We start from the raw sequence: 24659 nt of genomic DNA, 5'->3' as shown, positions 1-24659 counted from the left end.
CAAGAAAGGTTTCTCATTTCCAAGGGCAATTACGAAATTTGGTGCAAGCTTAACTGAAAGTTCAAGTTCTTCACAACCATGTTAGGAATGAAAAGGGCTAAAAAAACAGCAAATTCACCACGATCAGATTAACATACTGTTTCATTACAACACTAAAGATTTTACTAAAAACGGCATTTTGCCTAGGCACCCACAAGAGCAGTCTTTCTGAAAGCTTAGAATTACCACCACATGGTTTTAATAGTAATTTATTTCATGAAGTAGCTTAAAAAAGAATGCAAAATCACCTTAAGACACATGATAATGCATTCACTGGGGCCAGGGCCACCTTATATAAACAAATGGAGAAACAGGCAAAGATAACCTAACCTTCAGAATACAAGAACCACAGTCTGCAAAATTTGGACAGAAACACTTTTAATTTCCATCTGAATATTTACAACAACAACGGAACAGGATTTTACAGAAAACAGTGAACGTACTATCTGTATTCTAATTTCTTTTGAGAACAAAGATGCCTTTTATAAATGCCACTTTTAGAATAGACTGTATTTTTCTGTGTTACAACTAGATCGTTACACAAGTAAAAACACCCTGGGTAACCACCTTTTAAATTTTAAAATCTAAATCTTGATTCCAATATTCCTGACCTGTCTCTTCTTAGCCGAAAGAAATGTTCTTTTTTTTTAACACAAGTTCCAATTCAGAATTTTTATAAACAACAACAAAAATCTCACGCCTACTCAGTATCACTGTATATTCGCAAAAAGCAAGTTTCAGGAAAATAAAAAATGATTTACAAAAGGCACTGAATTTAGCAAAAACTGGTAGAGCTTTTCATTTTGGATCAAACACTGGAAATGTTCACGGAGCACCGGAGAGAAGTCAACCCTCAACTCAGGTGTGTAGTTTTGGGTATCAATCGTGGCAGTGGTTCTAAGGTGACCCCCATGCTCCAGGCAGAGCCCCCCCAGAAGGTCATGGCCAAGAGGAAGCTAAAATAAATGCAGTAAGGTAACTGACCAGGACTCAAAAGATAAATCTCTAGTTTCTGTACTAAAACACAACACTCTTTTATAAAGGAAATCCAAAGGAAGTGAATTTGGAAATATGCAATAAATCTCAAAACCGGAGAACTTAAAGATCATTTTATCGGCACTACCCCGGCAACTAAACGAAGGAACAAGAAGTGCAGGTTCCTTAGGGCTGCTGGTCTGTCAAAGGCTGGGACCGTTCCCAGGACTCCCATGGACCAGAGGATTTATTCCCCAGACAAAAGCTAGTTTTATCTTCTGGACACTAGTTTAAATGTTTGTAATGACCCAAACTTGCAAGTGTAAGTCATTTCCAGGTTTGTTTACTCTGACATCCACCTTATCAACTGGTCGAACCCACTGGGACCGACTGGCAAAACAAAGATTTTCCATCAGGAACTAAAGTCAGAGACCCTTCCCAGAAAAGGAAGATGGCACTAAATTCATCTTTGTTGTTAAGAACGGAGTTGAAGCGAGTGCAGCTACGGGCAGCCCAGCCCCAGCATTCACCTGGGTTTCTGGTGCACACACAATGGGAATGGCGTCTGACGCTTGGGAATGGCGAACTTAAGTCCACATCGTTACACACTGACGATTTTCAGAAAGTTTGTAACTGGATTTGCTTCCATCAGCTTCTCCCAAAACACCAGAAAACTAAATTTTATACAAAACATCTGCACTTTCTAAAAATCTTTTACTCTCAAAATGAGGACTAATAAATTAATCAGAGTCTATTCTTTTTGGTAAATTCTAGCAATAAACACATGACCCTTCTTCCTTTAGAAACAAAGAAGACAATGAGACGCCCAGCAGCTTGCCCCAGCTCTACAAGGCTGTGAGCTGGGCCAGGCGCGCCATTCTGCGGAGGTGGCTCCCATTTGCGGGGCTATAGCGCCCAGGGCTGCCCAGGCCCGGGGAGTGGGGTGCGGGCCCGGGCTTCCCGGGGCTTCTCCCCGGGCTGCAGCTGTGGGGACAACCAAGATCCAGCTGCTGAGACTCCAGCTTCCCTTTCAGCGCAGGACTTGGCCAACTGAGGAAACCAAGAAAGGTCTGTCAGCACTGACAGTGATTCAGGCCCTGCACCCAAGCCCTGGGGGACCACCTGGCTCCAGAAGAGGGGCTGCGGACCTCAGAACCACGAGCCCTGAAGGTTCGGAGAAGCTACGATTTTGCACACGAGTCCCGTGTGGCCCTGCCCAGGGTTCCCGGCTGCTTCCATCCTGCACCCCCACCTTGTCAGCAGCCCCCTCTGCTTTCCACCCAACTGCACACCCCCTGCCTATGCAGGGTGCCGCCGGCCGCGGCCACGGCAGGAGCTGCGTGTCACCCTGGCTAACCAGTGTTCCAGATGAACCCCTACATGAAAACGTGTGAATCACAACCGGACCATCCGGAAGCCAGCTACCCACAAGCCCGGAGTGAGACAGGTTCCCCCGCAGGCCCACTGACCTCTGTCTGTCAGAGGGGGAGTAGCACAGGATGGCACTCTTCCATCTGTGGACGGCTGGGTACTGCTGAGGGTCCACGTCTGTACACTCCAGAGCTGCCAAAACATCTCGATCCAGTTTTGACGGCTCCTCTCTGTAAGGCAGAAAAAAGGAAAGAAAAAGCAGGAACGCTCGTGATTAAAAAGACTTCCAACACCACTACTCAAGGGCCCAGCACAGGAGCAGAAGGGCAAGCGTCCGTCTCTGTCACCAGCTGTCGGGGCCGCGGTGCGGGCTATGGAGGGACAGAGGCCACAGTGGCAGACAGGACACACTGTCCCACAGGGGGAGTGGTGGACCCAGGACTGAGTGTCTCCACCTCCAGGGTGACTGACCAGAAGGCTGACCCAGAAAGCCCGTCCCCAGGGAGGCTGAGATTACCCCAGGATGGTCTTTCTTCCTAAAACACACTGCGTTCTTGGTACAGTTCCAGCTGTTCTGCGGAGGACTACTTCCCCAGGGAGAGAGCAAGACGTGAGGCTAAGCTGGAAAGGAGAACACGTCTCCCACCAACTTGGAAGATCGCAACACAGCACCAAGAACTACAATCTCATGAAAGAGATGGGAGCCAGAAAAGCTCGTCCAACCAGGCTGAGGCTAGAGAATGGGTTCAAGAAAACTGGGACGGTGCTACGTGAGCTCACGCCCACTCCCACGGCCTCCCGCATGTGCACACAGCCCACCATACCCAAAAAGGAAGAGCCTCTGGACAGGCTCCTTCGTAGCGGAGATCCCTGAGGGCTCTGAGGACACGGAACCACAGTTCTGCTGAGCCTCATGCACAGGAGTGTCGGGACCCAGACGTATCTTAGCCATTTTGGCTGACATTTCGCGTTCTGTCCTGGTTTGGTTGTTTCTAAGTGTGTCAGCAGCAGGCGGCTCTAACAGGTCACTCTCGACTGCATCCACTCTTGATGTCAAGCTCTTCTTGTCTCTAGTTTTCATATTTTTACTTGGTGTCTTAGAAAAATTACTTTCTAGACCTTGCAAATTCAGTTTATCGAACTTGACCATTAAGCCTGAGACCGGTGAGATGAGAGCTTCCCCTGTGCCGGGGGCCTCTGGCCTCTTCCTGCCCAGGGTCCTGCTGCCACTCAGGGGGCTACAGAACCCATTCTTGCTGCTGTGGGGACTGGTCAGGGTGGAGGCTTCTATAAGGTTGGTCTCCTGCTCCAAGGGAAGGATGTCACACTTCGAGTCCCCAAAAGCGCTAACTGTGGGCTGGGTGTTGTTTCGAGCCGTGTTCTGTCGATTTTTAATCTCCTCCAAGCTCAAGTCATCGTCTTCATCCAGAAATGCCCTCACAGAGATGGAATTGCTGCACTTCCGAGCACGGCCTACAAGGGAGAGAGCGAGCAGCTCTTCAGAGGACTGGGTGACACAGTCCGCAAGGGATCACGCGGTACAGCTTCAAATCCCCAGGACCAGTAACCGCCCTCTCCTTCAGATCCACCTCCTAAGACTCCCAGAAAGATGCCTGCGCTGCCCTTGGGAAAAACCAAGCAGGACCCTGCACCCAGAAACAACAGCCTCCAGTGCCCCAGCTTCAAAGGCAGGAAAATGAGGAGGAAGCCAAGGTCAAGGGCAGGCACGCGTGGGACGTGACAGTGGCTGGTACCTCCCATCTAACTTGCGAGGACACCAGTGGGCTGAGAACATGAGCAGCCAACAGAAGCAGCAGGTGCTTGCTCTTCACATGGACCCACCTCTTGGTCCGCAGACACAGGACAGGGTCCGAGTCCCAAGAACCTACAGACGTCTGCGTGTCCTTACCAAGGGCAGAGGGGCTCTCCTGATGATAGGCCTCATTTTCTCCTGAGTCCTGTTGGGCCTTTTTGCCTGCTTCCTGGTGAGTGAGATATTCTTCTAGTTTTTGCAGACCTTCCTGGGAAGACAGATCAACAAAACAGCCCAGAAAGTCCCAGTATTCGACCCATGGATACCCCAGCTCATGAGCCAGCTCCCTGCAAGAGTAAGTACAATCCATCAGTTGGAAACGAGGTGTAAAAAACCAAACTCACAGAACTGACTACACAGAAAACAGCCACTTTATGCTGAAAGTGCCAAACGACACCTGTAATCTTAGTTACAACTTTTATTTTTAAATTGAGGGCTAAAATAGTACTTTGTGTTCTCTCAAGCAGGGCAAGACTAATAAGCAGGGTTTCTGTCATGGACCACCACACGGAACGCACTAAAGTCGTGGCAGAAGAAGGGGGCCTCGAGCACCCCACTGGCACCACAAGCTAAAGACCAGCCTTCTTGTTTCCTTAAAACAACTGTGTAAGGTTGGAGAGGATTCTGGTTTTGCTCAGGCCATAAAACTTTGAAGTCCTTATCAAGTTCACGCTGTAAACCTGAAACTGTATTTCTCAAACTACATTTTGAGAAAAAGTTCTGAAACAATTCAAAGTAGCTTTATTTGATCACACTGTAATTTAGATTCTTCACTATGGGAAAAACACCTTTCAGGGACTTTTTACTAGTAGCTTCTAGCCACACCCACCTCTTGTGTTTTAGTTCCTGCTTTACCGCCAAGGAGACACCCACTGTATGGCCCATCAGACAGAACGCTGCCACACCCTGGACACGTCCCGCTAGTCTCTGCCTGGAGAGGGACCGCGATGGCGGACATCTTTGCTACACAGTGTGTGCACTGTTTGCAGGAATCAGACCTCAGTGAAGAGGCTTCCCATCGCCCTACCCCAACCCCACAAACACCTCCCAGGAACGATCATTTTGCAGCTGTAACTGGTTTCTGTCCTCAACCAACACAGAGGCATGCAGTGTACAGAACGACATTGCCACTCAGCTCCTGTCCCTTCACACTAAGCCAGCCAGTACCTTCCCACCCTCTCGATGCCTCTTTCTGGATCCGTCTTCCTGACGTTGTGAAAGAAGCCTGCTTTCTCCCGAGGCGGCGTTTTCCAGAGCCTGCGAAAATCTTCTGCCTGAGGAGAAAACGTACTGAGCTGCGCTGTGCACCCAAGTCACAGGGACACCAGCATCACAGAGCAGCTGAGTGCCTCCCAGCATCCCTCCTCCTCCTCACACACCCGGGCATCATGCCCTCCTGGGTGGTAGCTGGACAGATCTCAGGGCCACATTATGAGGGCGGCACAAAGGGCTCTGGCAAGTCTCCATACGGGAGCAGCCCTGCTCCCTCCCAGTGGCCCAGGCTGGGCTGTGAGGCTCAGAGCTGCCACACTGAGGGCCTCGAGTCACTTTCCCATCACACAAGAGGAAAAGTCACTCATATTGGAGTTCTGTTTTATGCACCCGAATCTAACCCTAACTGGTAACACCTGTTTTTGGAGACACTTCTGTAACTGCAAGTAACTATTTATTTAAAATTATTACCATCGGGGTTCCTGGGTGGTGCAGTTGGGTAAGCATCTGACTCTTGGTTTTGGCTCAGGTCACGGTCTCGGGGTTGTGGGATCGAGGCCTGTGTGAGGCCCCTCGTTCAGTGGGGAGTCTGCTTGAGATTCTCCCTCTCCCTCTACCCCTCCCCCTGCTCTCTCAAATAAATAAATCTTTGAAAAATAAAATTTTGGGGGGGCGCCTGGGTGGCTCAGATGGTTAAGCATCTGCCTTCGGCTCAGGTCATGATCCCGGGGTCCCGGGATCGAGCCCCACGTCTGGCTCCTGACTCGGCAGGGAGCCTGCTTCTCCCTTGCCCTCTGCCTCTCCCCTGCTCATGCTCTCGCTCTCTCTCTGTATCTGTTTCAAATGAATAAATAAAATCTTTAAATAAATAAATAAATAAATAAATAAATAATAAATTTTTTTTTAAAGATTTCATTTATTTATTTGACAGAGAGAGAGATAGCGAGAGCAGGAACACAAGCAGGGGGAGTGGGAGAGGGAGAAGCAGGCTTCCCGCGGAGCAGGGAGCCCGATGCGGGGCTCGATCCCAGGACCCTGAGATCATGACCTGAGCCGAAGGCAGATGCTTAACAACTGAGCCACTCAGGCACCCAAAATAAAATAATTATTATTTTTAAATTTTGTTAAGACAGTAGGTCTCATGTTAGGTATTTGAGGTTTTTTTTTTTTTTTTAAGATTTTATCTTTCAGTGATTTCCACACCCAACGTGGGGCTCGAACTCACAACCTCAAGATCAAGAGTCACACACTCCACCAACCAAACCATCCAGGCACCCCTTTAAAATCTTTAACAAGAAAGATGACACACCGTGTATGAAATACCTCAGCCCAGAAGGTGAACTTCACAGTTTGCACAGTGAAGTTCCTAGTGACGATACACATCCAGGAATATGGGACTGGACGGCCCAGCTAGACTGGCATGTGCCACGAGAAGGGCCACTGATACGGACAGAAGAACCAGGTGATGATGGCGGGTTAGCCCAGGTGAACTTCACTTCTCTGAAGCGTGGCCTCACCACCACATGCACCCTGGCTCGCCAGTGAGGAACTGGGTTACGACAGCAGACTCCTCAAACCTCGTCCCAGCTCACTGGGATTCCACGAGGCGTGGCCTTAAGACCAAACACAGAGCAAGAGCTGGAATACCCAGCACTTCCGGTGCGGACAGCCAGGAGCTGCTTCCAGAAGCTTTTACAGTAGCTCACCTTGGATGGGCTCAGGGGCCCTGCAAAGGCTCGCAAGGTCAGAACAGGGTCTCTGGGGCCGCCTCCACCATGGCCGATGTGAGAGGTCTCGGTCGTCTGGTCTGAAGACCACAACTCCCCAATCACTGGAGAGGATGTGTCCTCGGCTCTCAAGAGTGGCACGTAGTAGTGGCCTGGGAGAAGGAGACACCCGGGTAAGGCATCTGCTTGGGCGGGTGCTCACCTCAGTGGCTGTGTCAGGCATCTGGTAAACAGCCCGGGAAACACCAGACGCTCTGCAAGCGATCCAGTGAGGACCAGGCTGCAGAAGCTCTGGAGCCAGAGGTTCTGGGTGAGAGGCCAGTTTTTGCCAGACTCCTTTAACTAGCCCTACATTCTCCCTCCACTGGAAAAAAGGAAAAAAGGAAAAGAAGGAAGGAAAGGAAGGAAAGGAAGGAAAGGAAGGAAAGGAAGGAAGGAAGGAAGAAAGGGGAGCAGCAAACACCCCTCTTCACCCCATGTGCTAAAAAGACTGAGAGGCAGGACCCGTGTGAACAAGATTAGCCTAAGCGGGAGCCTGAGAATTGTTAAAGGAGAGACAGGCCGTGGTGCAGAAGGGGCACTTGGGAGGGCTGACAGGGAGCTACTGATAAGCCAAGCAAACGCCAGACCAAAGAGCTCCTCCCACCTCCACTCTGCCAACGTGCAGGCTGTGCTCGGGGAGCAGGGACCAGAGGGACCTGCCACGTGTGATATCCAGAGATTATGGGGTGATGCCATGAGCAACAGTCAAATGACAGACAACTTGCCGTCTCCCAGAAAAGTTCAAGGCTTCAAAGGAGGATTTATATGACAACTGGCATGTGGGCTGGGGGGTTCAGGCAGCAGCAGATCACCCTGAGAAGGTCTGTCACCCTGAGAGGTGAGCTTGATCCCGCAGTGTAAGGCCAGGCTCGGGCAGTCCAGGGCCTTCCCACTGGTGGTCCTCACACTCCAAGCACCAGGCCCCACCTTACCCTTTAAGTACTCTCTAATCCGCTCCTTCAGTTCCACAGACTTATTTCTGCTTCTTTCACAAATGACCTATTTTTATTAAAAAACACAGCATGTGAATAGTCGATACCCTAATTTGTCACATTTTATCATTAAAATAATTTTATAAAACCAAATTTTAAGATTAACTAAGCAAGGATAGTGTCCTAATGCTGAAAATTTCCTAAAGCCCACAATCAAAACAGTACAGTCTTTCTTCCAAAATGTTCTGTAAAAGCTGAAGGGGTCAGGACAAGAAGGACAAACTCTGTGGGTGAATTTTATTGTCTTTCTTTGTGCTAAACTACACATTCTAGTTTTCTTGCAAGGAAAGGCAGTATCAGTCAGGGCAGAGACAGGCAGACACGCTTGTAATTTTCAGCTCCATGAGCTCCAATGCCTGGGGGCCTGTCTGTTGCTGTCGTTTGGCTGGATTAAAACAGAATTCCTATTTAGCATGCAACACAGTGTTTTATTCTTGCTACTACAGGAGATACCTTTCTTCCTTAGAGAACTGTAGCGACAAGAACATTTTTGCTAAAATAAAAAAACCAGTAACCTTCAAATAAGGAAGGAGCCACAAAATTACCATCTCCTGCCAGCCTGCGAGAGAAACCAACTATACTGTACCCTGTAAGTGGTTTAACTATTTTTTTAAATGTGTACCTGATTGTGAGGAATAGCAAATGCTGTAAGAATACTGGTTACCAAATACCATTTTATATTGAAAAAATATACATACCAATGCACACAAGAAGTTGAGTCAGACACATGAAAAATAACGGTAATTTCTGAGATGCAGAATGGTGAATTTTATCTCTTTTTGCTTATGTGTACTCTAAACTTTCTATAGAAAATGAGCACTAGGGCGCCTGGGTGGCTCAGTTGGTTAAGCGACTGCCTTCGGCTCAGGTCATGATCCTGGAGTCCCGGGATCGAGTCCCACATCGGGCTCCCTGCTCGGCGGGGAGTCTGCTTCTCCCTCTGACCCTCCCCCCTCTCATGTGCTCTCTCTCATTCTCTCTCTCTCAAATAAATAAATAAAATCTTTAAAAAAAAAAAAAATGAGCACTATTTACATAGCCATACCAACTACAAAGGTGGCATTCTCTACCGGGTTAAAATCCTTACAGACTCCATTTCAAAGGGCTGGCTGGTGCAGGTCAGCAAGCCAACAGCTCCAATGCATGGGACAAATCACCCATCTTAGTTCTTGTCTGGTCCATCTCCCTCCCACCTCACAGGCACAGATGTACCTCTGCGCTCTCTAAGACACATTGTGCTTAACTGCCAATATCAATCCTGACAAGACTTGTATGGGTCAGGTGAGAATACCTGGGAGGGGCTTAGGACAGCGCCTGATACATAATGAGCTAAGCACATGTCAGCTGCTTTCAGCACCATCATCCTCATCACTACCACCATCCTCACCATCACCATCACCTCCTCCATTCTCTGGTTCCCTGGTCAACTAAGGTATGCACAGAGAACTTGATTAAAAAAACTACGAGCTCGGGGCGCCTGGGTGGCTCAGTCATTAAGCGTCTGCTTTCGGCTCAGGTCATGGTCCCAGGGTCCTGGGATCGAGCCCCGCGTCGGGCTCCCAGCTCAGCGGGAAGCCTGCTTCTCCCTCTCCCACTCCCCCTGCTTGTGTTCCCTCTCTCGCTGTCTCTCTCTCTCTCAAATAAATAAAACCTTTAAAAAAAAAAACAAAAAACCCGCGAGCTGTTGAGAACAAATGATCACCAGTTTCAGGAAAATAAAATCAGCAAACATGGGCAGTTCATTCCCTCCTGATTCTACAGATGCGTCTTCTTTATGGTGCATCTTACTCAGTAATCATGGTTCTAAGGTGTGCCCATAAGGCAAACACGTTCACACAGTCAGTACTGTGACTTCACAATAACTATGATCAAGACTATAATTTCACATATTTTCATGTCTAACACTACAGTAACAGCATTTTAATAGATACTTACATCTTCAGGAGTTTTATCATATTTATTCCTTGGATTTTTTACAATCAAAGGGTGTGAAGACAGCACGTTGACCACATCTGCATTCCCAAACTTACAAGCAAAGTGCAACGGTGTGTCATAGCCCTGAGAAAGGTGCAGAGAAAGAATATTTCTTATTTATGTTTGTTTCATAAGTTTGCTTTAAGATAAAAATACGTATTTAGCAGAACAAAAACCCTCAAAATTAAAAGACCATAAAAAGATACTGTTATTGGGCGCCTGGGTGGCTCAGTTGGTTAAGCGACTGCCTTCAGCTCAGGTCATGATCCTGGAGTCCCGGGATCGAGTCCCACATCAGGGCTCCCTGCTCAGCGGGGAGTCTGCTTCTCCCTCTGACCCTCCCCCCTCTCATGCTCTATCTCATTCTCTCTCTCAAATAAATAAAATCTTCAAAAAAAAAAAAAAGACACTGTTATTATAACTAAGAAATAAATGGCATGTTAGCACATACCCACTTTAAGCCAGGGCTTGAGGCCAGCCCAGCACCCATTACTGTTGCCCAGTGCATGGGTGCCCAGGCCTAGGGATAGCTTATAAATGAGCTAGGGCAAAATACCTGCTCAGTAAACAGCAGCAGCTTTAACATTTCAGGGCCCAGTACAATGTTATATAATCAATGCTCAAAAGGTGAAATAAACAGGGGCACCTGGGTGGCTCAGTCGGTTAAGTGCCTCTTAATTTCGGTTCAGATCACGTTCTCAGGGTTGTGAGATTGAGTCAGCGTCAGACTCTACGCTCAGCACAGAGTCTGCTTGAGATTCTCTCTCCCTCTCTCTCTGCCCTTCCCCCTGCTTGTGCTCTGTCTCTAAATAAATAAATATAATCTTTAAAAAAAAAGATGAGGGGCACTTGGGTGGCTCAGTCGTTAAGCGTCTGCTTTCAGCTCCGGTCATGGTCCCAGGGTCCTGGGATCGAGCCCCACGTCAGGCTCCCTGCTCAGTGGGAGGCCTGCTTCTCCCTCTCTCACTCCCCCTGCTTGTGTTCCCTCTCTCGCTATCTCTCGCTCGCTCTGTCAAAATAAATAAATAAAATCTTTAATTAAAAAAAAAAAAGGTGAAATAAACAGATGGAGGCAACACCCAGAATAAAACAAAGTCTATGAACTTGGTCTGTACCCAAAGAAAATTCTCTCTAGTGGCTAATACCTAGTAAATGAAACTCTACTCCTGACCCCAGGATGCTTGTCAATGCTCTGACTTGCCCTTAGTAGCCCCAATCCCAGATACCTTCAACTAAGGCCTGAAGATCAGCGGACTTTAGGGTAACAGCATCCTTGAGCCCAGGAGCTATAGAGCAAACCTCCTCTGGGTATCCTCACTTGAATGACCACAAGCTCAAAGGTAGCACATCCAGAAAAGAACCCACTCACATCTACCAGAGCTAGACACATGCCCATGCAGTCCACCTATGATCACCAAGGATGGCAGATCCCAGCTCTGGAGTCCCTGGCAGGTCATCCCTGCCCTCCATATGCCACACTGCCATCCCCTTAGTTTCTCACCCAGACTACCAAGACTCCTCATGGGCCTTGCTTCCTGCACTCACTAGGTGACCCAAATGATCTTGTGTGAGCAAGTAACTTCAAGGCACCACCCATCCCCTGCTCCACATGCTCTATTTCATGTAACTCCCACATGAACCTAGAAAAGTCTGGGTGTTTGCCTACAGTAGCACCCCCTAACTGCATCTTGCCCTTTTGTCCAGGTTGGCAAACGTTCTCAACCGAGGGCCAGAAAGCGAACATTTAGAATGAGCAGTGTTGTGTTCCAATAAAGCTTTATTTACAAAAACAGGCTGTCCTTTGCTGGATCTGCTCTAGTGCATTCTCTGAATTCAGACTTTGATTCATGTTCTACCTGAGACAACTCCATCCAGCTCTGTGGCCCAAGCTCTAAGAATAGCCTGATCTCCCGTCAGGCCTGCAGAGGTGGGAGGATGATGGTCACTGCAGATCAGGGGTCACTGTTTTCACTCATTCAGAGCATCCAACCACAAGGGGACCTCAGCATGCTTGCTTCCTTCTGGCCACTCCTCTTCTTCACACCTCATAACGTCCACCTCTAACCTGCTTCAAAATCTGCAAATTTGGCCGCAACCTCTCTCCCTCATTCCTGCCGGCCACTGCTGTTCCTGCACAAGACAGCAGGCTCTGGGTTCTTCGGACACTGCTGGCTGGCCCAGCCCTGCTTCTCACCGTGCTGATCTCTCTTGTGCCCTGTGCTTTCTTAATAGTCCAAATTTGTGGCCAACAATTTAAATGATTCCTACTCTTAGTGAGTTATGGTCAAAGATGGCCTATAACATCGAATTTCAAGAATGTATTAAGTGTTCCCTGTGGACATGCATATGCACATTTTCTGTGAATACTGCATAGACATTAAGAAAAACTGTGTATTTTCTGTAGGGCACACACTTCTGTTATGTTTTTCAAGTCACACTTCCTGATTGTACTAATCAAGTCAGGAATCCTTCCTTACTGAGTATGTTCACCCTTAGTTTTAACGGACATAACTCTGATTTTGCTCCTTATTTTACACTTACTATTACTTTAATATAATCACTGTTTTCTCTTTTACTTCCTTCTATAATTGTGCTAGCTTGGCCAAATTTATCTTTACTCCCCCTTTTCTCTCTTGTTAATTTAAAAGTTATCCTTGCAGGACACCTGAGTGGCTCAGTTGTTAAGCATCTGCCTTTGGCTCAGGTCATGATCCCAGGGTCCTGGGATCAAGCCCCGCATCGGGCTCCCTGCTCCGCGGGAAGCCTGCTTCTCCCTCTCCCACTCCCCCTGCTTCTGTTCCCTCTCTCACTGTGTCTCTCTCTGTCAAATAAATAAATAAAATCTTTAAAAATAAATAAATAAATAAAAGTTATCCTGCTTTGCAGTTCTGGAGTTCAATGTGTCACATTTGACACGTCATGAAATAGTAAGTCACACGCCACTCCAACATGCTTCTGTTACTCCCTCTCCTGCCAAATACAATTTTTCAAACTCCTAGGCTTGCTCAGAGCTTACAACTCTTGGCTCTAAGCTATCACTGGGTTCTGCCTTATATAAATATGTAAAATTCTTCTGTTTTAAGAATTCTTACGTAAGGGTGCCTGGGTGGCTCAGTTGTTAAGCGTCTGCCTTTGGCTCAGGTCATGGTCCCAGGGTCCTGGGATCGAGCCCCACATTGGGCTCCCTGCTTGGCGGGAAGCCTGCTTCTCCCTCTCCCCACTCCTCCCATTTGTGTTCCCTCTCTCACTGTGTCTCTCTCTGTCAAATAAATAAAATCTTAAAAAAAAAAAAAAAAAGAATTCTTACGTAAGCCTATGCACCATTAAAAACCAACCCTTTGAAATTTTTAACTCCACAGGAAATATTCCTATATTAAGTGGGAAAAAAATATATAATACATAGAATCCTAGAATAAAAGGCACCAAAACCCCTTTACTTTCTTCTCTCTGTAGGTTTTGACATTGGCTCATCCTCCCATCAAAGCCCAGCTCAGGCCACTTTGGAAAAAGGCCAGGAGGGACCTGTCCTTGCACACAGCTGAGACTCAGGTATACCCTGCCTGGTGGGGCAGAACTCTTTGTGTGAATGGATCTTGTCATCCATCCCTCTCTAAGCTGGCTGAGCTCAATGAATGCGCCATCTCCTCTCTACATGCAGTGGGATGCAGTAAATACTCACACATGAAAGACACAAATCTTGTTTTGAAACTGGCTATGACTTCTCCTAAGGCACACTTACCGCTTTGTCAGGAGTGTTCAGATACAGGTCCACGATGTAACAAATGCGCTGCTGCAGCATGTTCGGGTCATCGTCTGGGTACATGAGCCGCATAAACTCAGGGTTTTCCAGGGTCTCCAGAGTCAGCTGGCAGATCGAAGCTTGGTTCTCTTTGGCAGCAACATGCATAACGTTGTACCTACATCCTTCCTGAAAGAAAACTGTAGATTCTGAGCTTCATTTTTGTCAACCAGTCTTTTGATGCTAATAATCCTAGAAGCAGGCTTACCTGCACGATGGTTGGATTGTCCCCTGAACCAATCAGATACCGGGGGTTACTCCAGGTGAGATCAGAAAAAATGTCTTCTTCTCCCTTCTCCACAGCTTTTCGAAGTTTGGCAGTGAGATCCTGAGTACGGGGGGTTTTATAACTGTTTGCTCGTTCTCTGTTTATAGTTTCTGACTCAGAGGAGTACAAACCATCTGTCATCAAGAGACAGAATTTAAGAACATTTAACTTCACAAACATTCTCTCATCACCCACCGTGTGCTACATTGAGGGCAACAAAAATCTCTCCCACAGAAGCTTCTAGCCTAGTTGGGAGTAACAAGTAAGAATCAATTAGCACGAACGGCAGAAGGGCATGTGTCCCAGCCAACAGCACGGCACCAGCATGACTACGGCATGAGCCCAAGAGCAAAAGGACCTGACCGGACTCTCCTGCCAAAGGCTTTGTGAGGAGGGATAAGGGCACACCAGCAGCGTCTGCACAAGGACCTCCAAGCACACAGCGCATTCCCATAAAGGCAGAGTGAGTCAAAGTGTTGTCGTTTAATTACAACCCCCTGAGAACGTCTGAAAGCAATCTCTAGAGGAGTATTTTCATAAACTGCAAACTATCCAAAATCACTCTGGTTCCCCTCTAAGCAGCACCTGTGTAAGGCCAAGTAAGGAAAGAGAGGAAAGGGCTTTCGCCTGAAGGCCTTATGTCCATAAGGAGAAGGTGCCTTCCCTGGGAGTCCCAGCCCGCCTGGGACACAGGACAACTGTGAGCTCCTGGAAGGGACATGATGGAGGCTGGGCGGAAGTTGGAGGCTGCTGGGCTTCTGCACAGTGCTGACTGAAAAAGCCTCTCTCAAGACCCTGGTTTGGAGCCAGAGTGGGTATGGTCAGATCTCTGACTGGACAGGTCCTGCAGGTAAGCTCAACTTTTGCAGGACTGTCTGGGTCAAAGCTTGTGGCACAGTCCTAGAAGCAGGTGTAGCTTCATTCAGGTGGGAAGTAGACAAGGCTCAGCATCTAACAAAGCCCCTGAATCCCATGGGCAGCAAGGAGAGAGGGAAACAAAAGGAGAAGAACAAAAGGGCCAACCGTGGCCCTTCTGCTGTTTTCCCTTGGCCTTGTCAGCTTCAGGGCCTGGAGGAGATGCCTGGCCCACTCAGTGCCCCGCTGCCTTTCTCCTCAGGGTCATTCCCAGACCAGGTACCTGGCCCATTCTCCACGGCCTGGGCCTTAGCTCTCTACTTCCTAGCAAACCAGACTTCTCTCAAAGGAGAAAACCAATTACAATACATGTGGAAGAGAGCACAAAACACCTGGGGCCCACCTGACAGTAACACCAAGAAGGGAGCCACCACATCATTTACCTTTCAGTCCACCGCTGCCAAAGAACGGTGCTATTTTCACAGGAGAAAGTGGTGAAGAGGCTTTGCTTGGAGAAGGGAAATAATCACAAACTCCTCTAGCAAATTTCTCAGCATCTTCTCTACTTGAAAAAGCTTTAAATCGAGATCCTTTGATCATTTTGACAGCTTGTAATGCTTCCTTTCTATCTTCATAAACATGAATCCTTTCTGCATGGGAAAAGTAACAGGAAAATTAGACAGGAGTAACCGGAGTCACTGTCACTTAGTTCACACCTGAAGACATGGGTTTCATAATAAACAACTGTTACCCAGTTGTCTGATTTTTCTCTCATATTAGTATTTCAGATTTTTTTCTTAAAAAAAAATTTTTTTTTAGGGGCGCCTGGGTGGCTCAGTGGGTTAAGCGTCTACCTTTGCTTTTTTTAATCTTCTTCTTTTTTTTTTTTTTTTAAGATTTTATTATTTGACAGAGAGCACAAGGCTTGGACCCCCAACACGCAAGGGGAGCGGCAGGCAGAGGGATAAGCAGGCTCCCCGCTGAGGAGGGAGCCCAATGCGGGGCTTAATCCCAGAACCTCAGTATCATGACCTGAGCCAAAGGCAGACACTTAACCCACTGAGCCACCCAGGCACCCGTTAAACATTTTATTTTTTTATTTTTAAAGATTTTTTTTTTATTTATTTGACAGAGAGAGATACACAGCGAGAGAGAGAACACAAGCAGGGGGAGTGGGAGAGGGAGAAGCAGGCCTCCCGCAGAGCAGGGAGCCCGATGCGGGACTCGATCCCAGGACTCTGGGATCATGACCTGAGCCGAAGGCAGACGCTTAACGACTGAGCCACCCAGGCGCCACCTAAACATTTTATTTTTAAGTAAGCTCTACACCCAACATGGGACTCAAACTCACAACCCCAAGATCAAGAGTTGCACACTCCACTGACTGAGACAACCAGGTGCCCCAATATTTCAGATTTTTAATCTTGAAGAAAAAGGGCCTTAGCTAGTCAAAAGAACACAATAAGCTTGATCATATGTATGGGCATGGACATAAAAATATGTATTTTGTATACATGTGTAACTTTATATTTAAGGATACTATTTCATACTGAAAAATAAAATTCTTGGATTAATGCTCTAAATAAAAATAATAATAAAAGCAAGTTAAAAATTACGACTATATTAGCAAAGAATGTAAGAGATTTTTAAACATAATTTTGGGTGGGGAATGCCTTTCTAAGCATGCCAAGAAACCAAGAATACATTAAGAAAAGAAAGTTCCAATTACATAAAAATATTAAAGTTCTGTAGGAGAACTCTCATAATCGAATTCATATGAGACTCTCATAAATACATAAAACACAAATGACAGATGGGGAGAAAAAAAAATTTTTAAGTGGAGAAAAAAATTTTTAACTAACATAACAGAATAATAATGTCCATTGCCCAAAAAAATGGTCAACAGATATGACCAAAAGATACATCCAATTAATACAAATAAACTATAACAACATAAAAAAAGTAATCCACCTACAACAAGATAGAGGTTTCCCTTATTCCAAAGATATAAAAGAGAAGTTCAATAACATGCAGTGTGGTTGACAGAGCAGAAACAATACACCTGCCTTCCCTTTTTATAGATTTAAAACGTTGAGTTCAGTACTGTAGAGACTGGAAAAATCACTCAAACACAGCGAATGCCAATGCCTTTTGGAGGGCAGTGGCCTTCAAAGTTTTAAAAATACATACCTTTTGACCCAACACTTCTACTTAGCTTTTTTTTTTTTTAAGATTTTATTTATTTATTTGAGAGAGCTAGAGAGAGTGAGAGAATGCATGCGCAGCGGGGAGAAGCAGAGGGAGAGGGAGAAGCAGATCCCCGCTGAGCAGGGAGCCCAATGCTTAACCGACTGAGCCACCCAGGCGCCCCTCTACTTACCATTTTTATGAAAATAAAAATAAGGTACATTTTTATATGTAGATCTATGTTAAATTTAAATGAAAATATATTACAAATAAATACAATATGAATTCATATATATATATAAATAAAATACAGGAGGGTCAGGAATGACACACAAAAGCAGTTATAAAGTGGTTAATTTGAGTAAGATTTGGGTGGGGAGGAGGAAAGAAATTTCACTTTTACTTTATGTACTGCATATGTAATATATATATAAATATAACATATAATCTTATATAAATTTTTTTACAAAAAGCAACTTTTATAATAAAGATTAAAAATAAACAGAAATTGCATCATGACCATTTCCAGTGTCGCTAATACTTCTTTAAAAAATTGTTATGGCTGAATATGGGGCGCCTGGGTGGCTCAGTTGGTTAAGCGACTGCCTTCGGCTCAGGTCATGATCCTGGAGTCCCGGGATCGAGTCCCGCATCGGGCTCCCTGCTCGGCAGGGAGTCTGCTTCTCCCTCTGACCCTCCTCCCTCTCATGCTCTCTGTCTCTCATTCTCTCTGTCTCAAATAAATAAATAAAATCTTTAAAAAAAAAAAAATTTGTTATGGCTGAATAATATTCCATTCTACTCATGGTACATAATATGTCTAACAAATCTCCTATTTTGGGGTACCACCACAAATGATATCACAATAATGATAGTCTATAATTTCTGACATTCTATTCAACATCAGGCTTTTATTTAATTCTTTCCAGTGCTAAATCTACTTCAGTCTTGTTTAAAATTGGAATTCTTCAGGGCACCTGGGGGGCTCAGTCGGTTCAGCGTCTGACCTCGACTCAGGTCATGATCCCAGGGTCCTGAGATGTGGCCCCGCTCCCTGTCAAAGGACAGCCTGCTTCTCCCCTTCCCTCTGTCCCTCCCCCCACTCACGCTCACTCGCACAAGCTCGCTCATTCACTCTCTCTCTCAAATAAATAAAATCTTTTTTTAAAAAAATGGTAATTCTTTGATGCTGAAAACTACTTATAGCTGCATTAGCCATTTATATTAACATAAAAGGTGTTCAGATTCTGTTGAATAAAAAAAAAAAAAGAGGGAAATAATTAATTGGCAAATGGAAGCTAGCCAAAAACTATTTATAAGGTGAAGCATGTCTCACACAATCCAATGTTCTTCATTTTTAAAAATTCACATATACATTTACAAATAATTCAGCAGAGTCCTACATAAAAATGTTAACAATGGTTCACCTGGGGTGGTGAAATTACAGTGATTAAATTCTTTTCTTCTCTGTGATTTGAGATTTTCAAAATCACCCCCCCTTGCTGTCCACAAACCACCTGTGTAAGAAACACCAGGTGCGGGGCTCCTGGGTGGCTCAGTCATTAAGCGTCTGCCTTTGGCTCAGGTCATGATCCCAGGGTCCTGGGACGGAGCCCCACATCAGGCTCCCTGCTTAGCAGGAAGCCTGCTTCTCCCTCTGCCTGCTCCCCCTGCCTGTGATCTCTCTGTCTCTCTATCTCTGACAAATAAATAAATAAAGTCTTAAAAAAAAAAGAAACACCAGGTGCTTGTTACATTACCATTTCTCGCTGGGGTGTCCTCGTACGCCGGGCACACCCCGTAGTACAGAGGCGGCTCCGTAGGCGCCCTCGCTACAGCTTTGTGGCCATTGACCCCAGTGGCGGCACTGAAGGTCATGGAGCAGGTCTTAGATGTCACGACATCTTCCTCTGGAGGATTCAAGCCCATGCTATAGCCAAAATCTCTGTCTTCAGACAAGCCGACCTGCTCAACCTGGCTCCCTACAGCAGACTTCAAAATCCTTTGTGCATCTTGGCTTAGAGTAGTGGCACCTGAGGTGTCGAGGCCAGGAGGATGTGAAGGCAGTGTTCTTCCATGCTCTAATAAAGCCTGAGCCAATTTTTTCTCAAAAATGAACCTTGTGGTTGATGTAATGGGTCCACATTTCAATCCGGCTTTCACAATTTCTTCTCTAAGGTCATCGGGATTCAGGAGTTTCAGTCGCGCCAAGATGGCATCCATTGTCATTTCACCTAGGCCCAAGACAACAAAAATCAATTTGATGGTTATAAGTACATCTTTTCTTATTAAAAAGCAGAACAAAACAAAAAAAACCACACAACAGTAGCAAAAAAACTGGCTTCAGTTTCATTTCAATCCAGTGTTTCTCCATATTTTTTGTAGTCTATAAGCCCTCTATGAGAACTTTCTGAAGTTTTTGGTTTCCAAATTGATGATAATCTAAACAAAATTAAAATAAGCAATTTCTGGTTCATCTGGATAAGAATGTTAGAACCTGGTACTATTACGTGATACGATCACACTAACATTCTAGGAAGGTAAGCACACTGGGGAAACAGGCATGCTCATTTGTTGCTAGAGTGTAATGTGGAACAAACCCAAGGAAGGCAAGTGAACAATATCCATCAAAATTCCAACTCCAGAAATATATCCTACAGATATATTTGAACTTTATTCCATAAATAAAGGGAAATTATGCAAAGATTTAGCCAGAGAAGCCACAAAGATAGCTCTGGCAGTCATCCTGCTAATACTAATAACGAGTAGCTAACGTTTAACATCTTGGGGGTCTTTCCCGCACTACAATTTTTCCGTGTGGCAGGTTATCATTACTGTTCACCCACCACCTGATAGATGAAGAACCTGGATCACAGAGACACTAAGTAACTTGTTCAAGTTACACAGCTACCCAACAAGTGGATTTGAGCTACAGCAAGAGCTTCAGTCAATACCTTTGGAGAAAGAGCAGTTAAACCTATGGATTATAGGTGTAAGTATGGTCAGCAAGAAGTGGGAAGAAGGTAAGAAATAAGGGGGGAAAAGACTAGTGCTGAGGTAATGGGGCTGGAAACAAGGGCTCAGATTAGAAAAACTTAAGGACAGATGGATCAGATGCCATGGGGAGGGGTTTGAGGGATTGCAGTCAGCCTAGAGTAACACCCAGATCTCCAGTCTACATGCCTATGAGTGACTCCACCTGAGACAGAGAGTACTAGAAATAGATGGAGACTTAGGCATGGTAGCATCACAAACACCTTACTGCCACCAACTGGGCATTTCAATTTTCAAGTCCAAGATTGTAAGTTCAGAGTCGGTAACAGATCTGAGAGTCATAAGCACATGGATGGTGATTATAATACCAATAATACACCAGGTGTAACAAGGAACAAACACAAAGGATTAAAAGATAGGAGAGAAAGAGAAACTCCTAGAAGGGATGAAGAAAGAATTGCACACAGTAATGTATCAATGAAACCAAGGAGTAGAGAGTTTTAAGAGGTATTTTCAGATGAAATGATGGAACATTCAAGATTAACTTTGAATTATTCTAGGAGCACCTGGGTGGCTCAGTTGGTTAAGTGTCTGACTCTTGATTTCAGCTCAGGTCATGATCTTGGGGTCGTGAGACTGAGCCCCACGTGAGGCTCTGAGGTCAGTGGGAGTCTGCCTGAGATTCTCTCTCCCTCTAAAATAAATAAATCTTAAAAAAAAAATTAGCAGAACAAAAGGAGGGGCAGTGACAGATAAAATAAGATTCACAAAGTATCAATACCTGTTGTAGCTGGATGATGACTACAAGCAAGGAGTTCATTATATTACCCTATTTCTGTGTATTTCTTTTATTTACCTTTTTTAAGTAGGCTCCACGCCCAGCATGGAGCTCAATACAGGGAACTCGTGACTCTGAAATCAAGATCTGAGCTGAGATCAAGAGCCAGAGCTCAATGGACTGAGCTTCCCAGGAGCCCCTGTGTATTTTTTTTTTTTTTTAACTTTTAATGCCACCTCCCCTCACCCAACTCCAAGGTTTCAAAAATAGCTGTTACTTATTTGCAAAGGGGATATTAGCCTTTTAAACAATGAATGTAACGCACAGCCCCAAAAAGCTGCCAAAGAACTTGAAGGGGGAGGCCTACTGATCACAGGATTCTACCCAGGGAGATTCCCCCTGTACCTGGATATAAGAGCAACAGAGGTGGCCCAGTGATAGGAAACTGGTATGAAAGGCACAGGGTAGGTAAAAACCACACACAAGGGGTCGGGACAAGAGGGGTAGATGCTCTGAATAAACAGAGGAATTGCATCCATTCCTACAGAAGTCCAGTTTTCATACCATTCCCGTGTCTTTGCTCTAAAGCTACTACCTTTCTATCCCGGGCTAGTCTGAAGGGGGTTTTGTCCTTGCAGGCACTAAATAGAACAATTACATTAAGTCACAGCACTAACCGTGTGACCTTGGACAAGTCACGCAAACGCCAAGCCTGCTTCCTCATCTATAAAATGGACATAACAACAGCTCTACTTCTTAGGCTGCAATGTAAATTAGATAAACTACTACATGTTAAATCTGTGCTGCTGTGTTTGACACTGACAAATTATCCGTAACTGTCAGTTCTGGTTACTAAGTTATCAAGTAACACAGGCTTATTACTCTGCTAGAAAGTCAATTTGAATAAAAACAAAAACATGTGTTTTAATACACTTATTAATACATTAATATTTGTAATACAATACACAAGTATTTGCTCATGTGTACAAAAAGAAGAATAAAGCAGAAACTAATGAGCTTGGGTCCCTGTTGGGGGTGGAGGGTGGAAACTGGATTCGAAGAATGGACAGAGGGCCAGCCCAGGGGAGGGCAACACTTTTTTTTTTTAAGGTTCAAATTTTTTGCTTTTGTTTTTTTAATTTATTTATTTGACAGAGAGAAAGCACAAGCAGGGGGAGCAGCAGCAGGAGAGGGAGAAGCAGGCTCCCTGGGGAGCAGGGAGCCCGGCGTGGGGCTCGATCCCAGGACCCTGAGATCAAGACCTGATGCCTAACCGACTGAGCCACGCAGGTGTCCCGAAGGCAATCCTTCTGAGTATCACTTCGTATGTTCTGACTTTTAGAAACATGTCTGTGATTCACATACTAAAAAATAATAAACAAAAAGATGGCGGAAGGCCCCCCAAGTGGAATACAAACCAGAACAAACGAGCTCAACTGCATTACAAATTAGAAACGGGTGGGAGAGAACTAACCTAGTAAACGAAAAACAGCATGTGACTATGCACTCTACAGGTCAGCAATTCTGAAGCTACTTTACGCCTACTCTAGGAATCAGCAAATAACTAGATAGATCGTGGCTAAGGAAAGCCAGGTTCCTCACCAAGAGAAGGGAGCTACAAGCAAGGGGAGGGGGAGGCCAGAACAGGGGTCAGCAAACTTCTGTAAAGGGCCCCAGACTAAGGTTGAGGCTTGTCCTACTTACAGTGATTATGTAAGATACTAACATTAGGGAATCCAAGTGAATGGTATACCGGATCTAACTATATTTTGAAAAAATTACAAACTCAAGTTGAAAAACAGTATGGACGGTTCCTAGTGTCCCTCACTGGTGACATCCTACACGCTGCAGCGCATCAGGAAAGTGCCTGCATCACTCTGCTGTCTTCGTATGGCATTCCATGACCGTCCACCACACGTATAAACTCATAATCAACCATTCAACTGTTCCACCAGAACAAAGATCTCCTGCCACCCCCTTAGTCACACCCAACCTCCTCCCCTGTCCCCAAACCCTGGCAATCACTAATTTGTTCTCTATCGCTGTAATTTTTCAAGAATGTTATTATAAATGGGATCATACACTATAAACCTTCTCAGATTGCCTGTTTTCACTCAGCATAATGCCCTGGAGACCCACCAGCACTTCCTTCTCGCTGCTGAGTAGCACTCCATGGTGTGAATGTGCCACAGCCCGTTTAGCCATTCAGCCCTGGGGAGACATCTGGGTTGCTTCCAGTGTTTGAACACTACAATTACAACTAGTTACAAGCATTCACGCATGGTTTTTGTGTAAAAATAAGTTTTCACTTCTCTAGGATAAATGCCCAGGAAAGCAGTGCACTTACGTTTTTGAGCAACTGCCAGACTGATTTTGGAGTAGCTGAACCTTATTATTTCCACCAGCAGTAAATGAGAGACCCAGTTTTCTCAACATTTCCACCAGCACCTTGTGGTATTTTTATTTTAGCCATCTTAATGGGTGTCATATCTCATTTTAGGTTTAATTTGTATTTCACTGTTGGCTGGAAACGTTGAGCATCTTTTCACATGTGTGTATCTGCGTCATACTCTGTGATTTTTTATGTCTAAAATGATTTCAAAATAGAAAACTAAACATTAAAAAGGAAGTTTTTAATAAAAATTAAAAAAACCAGACACTGCAAACGCTAACCTCTTAGTCCCATGCCCCGCTGGACACACACACCGCTCAGCTTTAGCACCTGGGCAACGTGCGGTCTCGGTGTCCGACAGTTACAGGGCGGACTATGCGCCTGGACAAACCCGCCTGCCATTCACTCAAGATGCCAGCGACGGCGGCGCCTGGGGGCTCAGCCGGTTAAGCGTCTGCCTTCGGCTCAGGTCACGGTCCGGGCCCTGGGATGGAGTCGGGAATGGGGCTCCCTGCTCGGCGGGGGGTCTGCGTCTCCCTCTGCCTCTCTCTCTCTCTCATGAATGAATAAATGAAGTCTTAAAGAAAAGGGGAAAGAAAAGGCGGCCGAAGCTTCCTCGCGAGGATGAGGGAAGCTCAGCAGGCAGCAGGCGCCAGGACGGGCAGCGCGGCCCCTGCCGTCCCCAGGCCCGGCTCCCAGGGGCCTCTGCCTCGCCCCGCGTTCTCAGCGGCGCTGGGGGGGCCCGGGACCGTGTCCCCGGCTGTAAACCCACGACGAGAAAGGGAGCCCTCCCTACGGGCCCGTCGGCCCTGAGCTCCACGGCGGGCTCAACTCTACTTCCGGCTGCTAGAGCGCCCCCCCCGGGTCCTCACGGGTATCGCTTCCCCCGCGAGGGGCCGGACTCCCGCGCCACCGGGCGAACCGAACGCGAACGAGCACGGCCCGCCGCGCGCAGGGCGCGCAGCATCCGGGGAGCCCGCTGCGGCAGCACGCGGCCACGCAGGCGACGAGCCCCGACCGCAGGAGGGCGGTCCCCCGAGGACCCAAACGAACAGGAGTGCCCGCGGGCAAGCCAGCGGAGCGCCCGAGTTTCACTCTAGGTCTCTTCCCAGAACCCCAGATTCAGGCCGGCGGGGGGGGGCCCGTGGAGGGGAGAGGAGGGGAGGGGGCCCGTGGAGGAGCGGCCACGGCAGAGGAGGAGGCCCAGGGCGGCGACGGGAGGGGGCGAGCGGGGGGGGGGG

General features: G+C 46.4%; 1 protein-coding gene across 2 annotated transcripts in view; it reads right to left on the bottom strand.

Moving 5' to 3' along the window:
* Positions 1-400: 400 nt before the first annotated feature.
* Positions 401-24659, bottom strand: part of ANKLE2 (ankyrin repeat and LEM domain containing 2) — a 24937-nt gene continuing 678 nt past the window's right edge. The window contains exons 2-14 of one of the 2 annotated variants that reach the window (XM_035016776.1): positions 23374-23613; positions 19015-19488; positions 15511-15717; positions 14153-14346; positions 13885-14073; positions 10107-10229; positions 8112-8178; positions 7117-7289; positions 5366-5472; positions 4295-4485; positions 3210-3858; positions 2484-2615; positions 401-2064 (exon numbers count right to left, since the gene is read on the bottom strand). In XM_035016776.1, the coding sequence (XP_034872667.1) occupies positions 1860-2064; positions 2484-2615; positions 3210-3858; positions 4295-4485; positions 5366-5472; positions 7117-7289; positions 8112-8178; positions 10107-10229; positions 13885-14073; positions 14153-14346; positions 15511-15717; positions 19015-19483 (2706 nt within the window). In that variant the 5' untranslated portion in view covers positions 19484-19488; positions 23374-23613 and the 3' untranslated portion in view covers positions 401-1859. The remainder of the gene's footprint in view (positions 2065-2483; positions 2616-3209; positions 3859-4294; positions 4486-5365; positions 5473-7116; positions 7290-8111; positions 8179-10106; positions 10230-13884; positions 14074-14152; positions 14347-15510; positions 15718-19014; positions 19489-23373; positions 23614-24659) is intronic. The other variant, XM_035016775.1, reaches the window with a different exon arrangement.

Source organism: Mirounga leonina, unplaced genomic scaffold (assembly GCF_011800145.1).
Source record: "Mirounga leonina isolate KUSES-001 unplaced genomic scaffold, KU_Mleo_1.0 Mir_171, whole genome shotgun sequence".
Taxonomy (NCBI): Eukaryota; Metazoa; Chordata; class Mammalia; order Carnivora; family Phocidae; genus Mirounga; species Mirounga leonina.
This window is presented reverse-complemented; position numbering and strand designations above follow the sequence as displayed.